Source organism: Pundamilia nyererei, unplaced genomic scaffold (assembly GCF_000239375.1).
Source record: "Pundamilia nyererei isolate P.nyererei 1_Seehausen unplaced genomic scaffold, PunNye1.0 scaffold00046, whole genome shotgun sequence".
Lineage (NCBI taxonomy): Eukaryota > Metazoa > Chordata > Actinopteri > Cichliformes > Cichlidae > Pundamilia > Pundamilia nyererei.
Genome location: NW_005187447.1, coordinates 575,872 through 584,449, shown reverse-complemented (window position 1 = coordinate 584,449; position 8,578 = coordinate 575,872). Strand labels below are relative to the sequence as shown.

Genomic DNA, 8,578 nt, shown 5'->3' with positions numbered 1-8,578 from the left:
TCATCCAGATGTTTCTTTTTATTACCGCTTACATAATTAATCTAGTAAAAGGAAAGCACCAACCTTAAACCTCCACAGACCACCAATATCATCACTACTTTCGAAGCACACAGGCTCCAGCCCCTCATCCAAACAGCACTTGATACAGGCCAGACCTGAAGCCCCTCCACCAATCACTGCCACACGACGACTCATGCTGCAGCTCTGCGAAGGAGACATCAGATCGGTTCAAAAATGTTTACTGTTAAGAAACTGCAGCCAAGGAGTTGTACGCAACAAGTAATTACCTTCGAAGAAACAGAAAAAGCTGAAACAGACTTTTAACCTGATGTAGCAGTTTCTTCTTGACCAGGGGTAGGCAAATCCAGGCCTCGAGTGCCTGTGTCCTGCAGGTTTTTCGATTTTGTAGATATTACCCTGGCTCATCGCACCTGAATTAAATGATTAGTTCATTACCAGGCCTCTGGAGGACTTCAAGACATGCTGAGTTGGTAATTTGGCAATTTGAAACTGCTGTGTTGGATCAAAGACACATCTAAAACCTGCAGGACACCAGCACTTGAGGCCTGGAGTTGCCTAGTCATGCCCTAGATGATATGACGACAGCGTTGATCTTTATTCTGTTATCTTGTAAAAAAGCATAAGGTTCAGAAAAATTATAGTGATTACAAAATGGTTCATTTCAGGCTAGAATAGCAAAGGGAAACCTGTCAGTAGAGAAATGAAAGAAGGAACAGGGAGTATCAAAAAAGAAGGAGAGAAAAAATTAACAGCCAGCCCGAGTTGAAGAAAGAGTTTCTCATAAAGGAAAGGGAAAGATGGAGAAATAGAGTGAAAAAGAGAAAAATAAAGAACATCAGTGACCTGAAAGAAAGAGAAAAAAGGCAGAAGGTTTTGGAAGAAAGCACAGAGAGACAAAAGGAGAGAAAGTACAGCAGGGTCTAAACACACAACCACAGAGTACTTTAGGAATCAAGGAGTAGTAGGTAGCTACTTGCTGGTGAACTATTAAGATGTAGAACTTGACATGTGCAAAAACAGAATTGTTATGTGATATTACAAAGATTGCTAAGGTGTAATAGTTATTTTGAAAGAAATAATATCTTGTTTTCTACTAGTGTGTCAACACCGTCAGATTTGTGTCACCACCATCAGCACCTTGTCAACTCCATAATATGGAGTTTTGGTTTATTTTTCTCTTTTGGAGAACCATATATTTTCCTCCCTCATGATCTTCCAATAAAAATACTTAATTTTTTCAATAAATGTGTAATTTGCATTCTGCTTAATATGATTGTTTCTTATAGAGATTAAATACAAGCTTCTGAAAATATGTATGACTGTAACTCTAATAATAAAAAGCCAAAACAATCTTACTTTTGAATGTAGTATAATTACTTTGAAAACATATGTGCATAAACAATAGAGAAGCTGCTAATAGTCAAAATAGCTGAAACAACTTAATTTAAAATATATATTTTTGCATTTCTTTGTGTCTGACGGTGTTGACAAAAACCTTGCACTTCTCCAGCAAAAACATAAATTATTAAAAAATGTTACACCTGGGAGATTGTACCAAAACATGGTGAGACAGCCAAAACTTTGTGTAACAATTATATGTAAATATGTTTTTGAAAAATCAAAAAATATATTTTAGAAAATTAAAACCTGTTTCGTCCCTAATCTCAGGAATCACTGATAGCCAGTAGGCTACTGCCTGCACGAGTGGTAGCCTACATTACAAAGTGCTGTAAATATTACTCTTGATTCTGCTACACTTATGAACTCAAATGTTATACAAAGTTCTTACCTCTAGTATGTTGAAGAAAAAAATTATTTTTGTGTTGCCTGCAGCCTAGTAGTAGCTAGAGTGAGAGCTGTGCAAGTAGGGTGCTAATCATTGATTCCAAAGCAAGCAAACCCTTGGATGGACCTGTCCAAGGAGCGTTACTATGAGCAAACAGAATGAGACTGAAATGAACTCTGAACTCACCATCTCTGGTCCAACTACAATGACTGAGGCTAACTCTGTGGCTAAGTGCAAGGGGTACTTTGTCCACGCTAGTTTAGCATTTCTTTTAATTATTTACTCTTACTATTTACTTATTTATTCTTACTTATGCTTCTGTTGGTTGTTGCTTTATTTTTGCTTTTTTTCAGCAGGTGATCAAGCAGATTTCCAGTGTCTTTTCTCTCTATCCCTCTTCTCCTCCATTTTTCTTTCCTCTCCTTCTGTTAACTCTCTTCCCAACTTTTGTTTCCTTCTTCTTTTTCTTTCCTGTCACCTGTCACTTTCCTGTTTCTTGGCCTTCAGACAATAATTCCAATTACTACAGTACAGGATGGGGAAAAAAAGCAATTCTTTTAATTTACATTTGTAATGTACTGTGTTTTAAGTGGGATTTCATCTGTTTGGGTGTGCGTATTCACAACCATGCTTAAGTTCTGGCTGGTTTTTGTTTTTTTAAACACGTGACTTTTGCTACACTTGCACAGCAACAGATCTGTGCAGTGATTTGTATTGGTGTGGATTGGTTTGTCTGTAAGTGGATGATTCCTTGACCTTGCGGATCAGGCTCACAGGATCAGGCTTTTGTATGTACCACCAGGGGGCGAATTACTCAGTCTTCATTTTGCAGATTGGACACTTTTATCTGTACTAACAATATTTAATGATTATTCATTCCTATGGATAAAAGATTTTCTTATGGTTCCACAAGTAAGATGCACTAATGTTCAGTTTCTGGTGAACTTTAGTGCACCTTACTTTACTGTGAGGAAAATGTCGTGGCATGCTGTGTATAGCAGCTAATCACTGACATCTATTGAATAGCTCATGCTGTTGCACTTTGATTGTTCAGCGATATTAATATCAATCTTGTATGAGCTTGTATGAATTGTTTTCTGGTTGTTGCACCCACAATGGTATGCTGCTGTAGCCCCTTTGCTTTAATGTGTTTTTGTATATTCAGTGATGATCTTCTGAATACCTTAGTTATAATGTGTGGTTAACATTTTTCTCTTTTTTGGACCATTCTCTAAAAACTCTGGAGGTGACTTGCGGGGAAATCCCACAGATCAGCAGTTTCTGAAATATCGGAAATGCCACAAACAACCACATGCAAGCCACATTCAGTCAGTTCAATCAACTTTTATCTCCATTCTGATGCTCGGGTTGAACTTCAACATGTTGTCTTAGCAATGTCTGAAGGCTTAAATGCATTGAGTTTTCTGTACCTAACAAACTGGCCAGTGAGTGCATAAGTTTAACTTTAGCAACTTTGTTTGAACCATACCATATAAAATTAATCATTGAAAATAATTTTCTGCTGCCAGTATTAAACAGTGACTCAAATACAAGTTTCTGTAGATAGGCATGATGCAAAAAAGCAACAGTTACCAAAAACCACACCACGAAAAACAAACACAATCAATTGTGCAGATTTAACAAATCCAGTTTTTTCATTTTTAATATTTTAATTTTAATATATATTTTTTATTTCTTATTCAGCTTGACAAGTTATGCACTGTAGTGTAAAAACAATCTCTGCCTACATCTCCTTCATTCACCCTGCAATTAACTGAAGAGATCTCTGGAATGAAGAAGCAGAGAACTAAGAGACAAAGTGGAGCTTATTGTAGAAGATAACACACAACAGAGCAGCACCTGAGAGAAACATTATTATGCTCAGTTTAGAAGAATGTTTGATGTCTGGCTTTGGTTCTGTTACCACTCTGGTCTTAAAAGGCTGAAACACCCGGTCCCACTGAGTGAGGATAGCTTGACGGGCTCCAGCCCACTTTCCTGGTCCAGTCAGATGGTATTGGTATGGTGTGCAGGGTCCTAAAAAAACCTGCAGTGCCAGTGTTGGGTCCTTAAAAAAGAGCCATGGTATGTTTGGCCTTACCCCCACCTCTTCAGACAGAGAGTCCATGTAAGGGATGTCGTGAACTTGCAGTGGGTTGCGTTCTGAGCATGCAAACCTAACAGAGAAGCAAATAAAGAAATAACAGATGACACTGAAAAAGCATATATTAACCAGTCTAAGCTAAGAGACTTTGTAAAACATTAATCAGAATACAAAAAATAAGGATTCTGGTGGAGATGAGCAGCCTTTTAACATATCTTAAAAATAATTTCCTTCTTCTGATCTGATACATGGTTGCCGTGTCCTTCTCAATTTCCTTCATCATGTTCTCCTCTGTGAGGAGGGCTGTTAAACCTGTCATGGAAAAATTCAGAACAATTTCAAACACAGAGTTATTGCATGATGATCTTACTTTTGCACTGGAGCATATCCTTTAGGTTTGCATTAATAGCTCTAGTGTTTTCTCAATTCAAAATATAAAGCATCGTAGAATTCCTACTGAAACCCCTTCCATGACTTTGCACAATCAAAATATTCTCCTATACCTTTTTATGTTTTACCTTTAAACACTCTTGTAGCCCAACAAGCCTGCATCTCAGCCAGAGGGTTAATAGCACCAAAACCATGTATGAAGCCCACCACTGCCAGTGTTGGTGAGGTCAGTGCAGGAGGGAACACATGTTTGTAGAGCTGCAGCCTGTAACCACATTTAGCCTGTAGAGCTGAGGGCAGGAAAGGAAAGCTGTAGGCAAACACCCTGTGGCAAACACAACCACATCCACCTGTATGACAGACAAACAACCCTGGGATTAGATGAACATGTGCATTTAAATCCCCTTTACATCATTTCAAAAATAAAACCAAATGAAAAGGGACAGTCCAAGAATTATTACTAGGATATCCTATATTTTTCACCTGAACAGAATAGTTGTTGAAGTGATAAACACCTTGTCTATGGTGCTTCCATCAACAAAGACCACACTACTGTAGACCCACAGAACTCCCTCATGTTTGGTTTCACTGCAACACGACCTGAGATGATTCAAGCATCGAACATACAGTAGTCATGGCAAGATATCAAGTCACTGTTATCTAAATAAATACATTCATACATACATACATAAAAAACTTTGTTTATATAAACATGCTGCACATTACACCATGTGTGTTTCAGATTCTCGCTCTTTTAACAAATATATACTTTAGTATTGCATTTACCTTTTGTTACAATTCCTTTGGAACATTTAACACATAATTTTTGAAGTTCTCGGTTATGATGATGTATTTTTAATTCAAACGTTTGACCATGCTTTTACCCATGTTTCGGTTTCAGGCCATATAGTTTGTGGATTCAGCTTCTTCTCCAACATTGTGTTGGTCCATGAGGGGAAGAGCTTTCGTATCAGTGCGTCCATTCGAGAACTCCCGACAACATCTAGTGGAAGTCCCCCTGGCCCTACACGGCCAACAACCCATGCTCCACTTCTGGTACTGAGGTACACCTGCAGGTCATGTCAGCACAAGGAGGTTTCAGATTCACGAGTTATATTCCTTTAAGAATACAGTGCTTTCATATTCATAAACATCACTGTTCTTTTTGAATACAACATAGAAGTAAAGAAATGTAGCACAGCAGCTTACCTTCTCCGCAACCCTGCTGACATCCACAGCAATATCACCACCAGAGTTCCCAATCCCGATGACCACCACCCTTTTCCCCTCCAGACCCTCAGCACTGCAGTATTCCCAACTGTGGAAATATTTGGCTCGGAAACTCTCAATACCTGGAATGATTAAAAATAAATAAATACTGAATTTGTCGCTAAATATAAATATTTGTCAGTCATTTCAACCACCATTGGAAACATTAACACACAACACAGTGTGTGACATCTGTTGTGTTGGAGCAAGAGCAGCTGCTGCAGTTCTTAAATTTACCTGGGAAGTCTCTGAGTGGCAGGTGAGGCTGGGTGAAATGTCCAGTGCAAACCATCACGGCATCAAAAACACGGGTCTCCCTCTGACCCTCTCTGCTCTCCGTCTCCACCTCCCACTGACCCGGCACTTCAAAATTTGTCGTCTGCCTCACGCTGATTACAGTAGTCTGACACAAACACAAACACAGTTTTTTCTTTTTTATGAAGATCACCGACCTGGAAGCGTATGTGTGGCAGCAGGTTGAACGTCTGAGCATACAGACGCAGATGCAGCAGGACCTCAGAGTGATGCATGTTGTTAGAGAGGTCAGCAGGAGGCGGGAAGTCGCTGAAAGACATCATCTCTTTGGAGCTGTTGATGATCACTGACTTATAGATGTTGGCCCGCCCCGGCTCTGGCTTCTCCTGAAGGAGGAGAATATAAAGACAAAAAACGAAGCACAATGCAACTTTGCTTCTATTTAAACTCTGACTTTAAGTATATTTCAAAACTCTGTCAGTGTCTTACAGGTCTCTTAATCCCTGGATGTGTCTTCTCTATTTTCACACGTTTCTGTGGGATAGTTGCCCACTCTCTCCAACTTTGATACCATCTCTCTCCTTCACTCCAGTGAAATTTAAATTGTTTATTTTAAACTTTGAATTGATGTATGAGCAGTGCATTAAGGAATTTATATTTTACAAAGCTACTTTAGTAATGTAGCTTTTGTTAAAACCACAAAACAGCTGGGAACAGATTCTGCACTTCACTTCAGTATCAAAATGACTGAACTGCTCTTCATTTTAACACTTGATCCATGTTAGACCAGCCAGTTAAGTACATTTTCTGGGATCTCTGCTTTAACGTTGCAGCCCTCCGCCTCACTCAGTCACACAAGTCATTCTCAGCAAAGCTGCATCTCTGTGTGTGTCACTACAGAAAAAATAGCACTGCAGATCATCATTGTCACATATTCCCAACAAAGGTTGTTTGAAATACATGATTCAAGAGTTTAAAGCAACTAATTATTCAACTTTTTTCAAAAGCTCGTTTTTTACATTTTTTTTTTTTTACAATTTCTTTTCTAAATTTTGAATTTCCATTTACGTGTCTGTATTTAAAAACAGTAAACCTTGCAAGAAACGATTCAACAATTTGAATGTTAAGCTTCACTTCAATATGCTGTCATTTATATCCCCCCCAAAAACCCCATTGTTTCCCACCTTAAATCTCCAAAGACCTCCAATGTCATCACTGCTTTCAAAGCATGTGGGCTCCAGACCTTCATCCAGACAGCCTTTGATGCTCGTCACTCCCGAGGGTCCTGCACCGATCACTGCCACTCTCTGAAACATGCTTGCACAGCTAGCTGATCTGTTACAGATGTTTGCAGTTTGAAAAATGGTTGAGTTTTATGTTTATAGCATGACTGTTTCACACCCATTGTTTTGGAGTTGTTAACTTGCATGTGAGTGTGCCTTTTTTTCATTACTTGAGTCAATCAAGGATAATTACATTAAATTCAGCAGCACGCAGAGAAGTGCTGAATGAGACTGAAATGACATCTTACTTTGAAAAGCTGCACATTTACATTTTCTTCAGTTTTCCTGCAAAAATGAATCCAATTAGTTTTACTTGTCCTTAGCAATGGTGCTGTGATTTGGTCTAATACCTAAGTGTTTGGAGCAAACAGACCTAATTTACTGTAGAGATTTTCACTTGTAAAACACAGATTAATAACATTAGTCGCAAAAAAGGGGTTCCTCCATTGATTTTCATGCTGTAACAAAAAGTTCCCCAAACGAAGTAATAGTAGTACTAGTAGGAGGTACAGGAGGAATCACATGGTTATGTGACATATGTGACAAGTATGAAAATATAACATCTGACTTCAATCCAGGCCCATAGGAAATATATTATTATTAATTGATATGTCTTAGTAATGCTCAAGTGGCCAAATAAAGCATTGTTATGAACTCAAGTCAGTGTCTTTGAGTAACAGCAATAATTTAAATTCCAGTGGGAGGGCCTTTGTGCACGGAAGCATCAGATTCCAAGTAAACACCAGCATTAATATCGAAGTGGTTTTCTTTAGCATTAACTCTGCAAACCATAATCTACTCCTCACTGGAGCTTCAACAGACACACTGGAGTTACAATATGCCAACTCAACCTTAAGCAAAATAGATGATTGTATCTCCTTACTTGCCCTTTTGGACTTAGTTCTTTTGGATTAGCTCTAATTTAGCAGTTTTTGGGAGGTCCCAGGTTAACCATGGATGTTTTAGGGAGGTCAGCAGTTTTAACTTCCTGAGACTGTACATGAATGACAACACACACATAACACACTACAGGGCCTGGTTGCATTGTTCTCCATAAACAGAAAACGCTGGGTTTCCTTTTTAGGGCCTGTGATGGCAAGCCACACATGGCAAGCTCCACACCTCACCACTAGTTGCTTCACTTTAGTTTACTTTGCAGTCACTACACTTATTTTCAAATGTACTGTTTCCTTATTAAATTAGTTTTTTTTCCCCGTTCATACCTTCCAATATTAATATGGGGTGCACACATATCAACGCTGTGAGGTCAAAGTTCTGTTTTATGTTACATCTTTCTTTGTTTGAGCTACCTGGGGTTTTGGCTTCTCCTTCCTGGCTGGCAAAAGGGCTGGGGGATCTGAAGTACTGCTGACAGCCTCAGTGGACTAAACCACATGCTTCATTGCCTGGGGGGTGTTTGGAGTTTGTTTAACAGTTTTGTGTTAGCTGGTTATATGTCAGTCAACCCCC

At 38.9% G+C, this 8,578-nt stretch overlaps 1 protein-coding gene across 1 annotated transcript in view; it reads right to left on the bottom strand.

Moving 5' to 3' along the window:
- The window catches only part of LOC102203252 (dimethylaniline monooxygenase [N-oxide-forming] 5-like), a 23,234-nt gene extending 16,093 nt beyond the window's left edge, over positions 1-7,141 (bottom strand). Inside the window, exons 1-4 of the mRNA XM_013910616.1 lie at positions 7,010-7,141; positions 6,023-6,211; positions 5,808-5,973; positions 5,511-5,653 (exon numbers count right to left, since the gene is read on the bottom strand). Coding sequence (XP_013766070.1) covers positions 5,511-5,653; positions 5,808-5,973; positions 6,023-6,211; positions 7,010-7,141 — 630 coding nt within the window. The remainder of the gene's footprint in view (positions 1-5,510; positions 5,654-5,807; positions 5,974-6,022; positions 6,212-7,009) is intronic.
- Between the last annotated feature and the right edge of the window lie 1,437 nt (positions 7,142-8,578).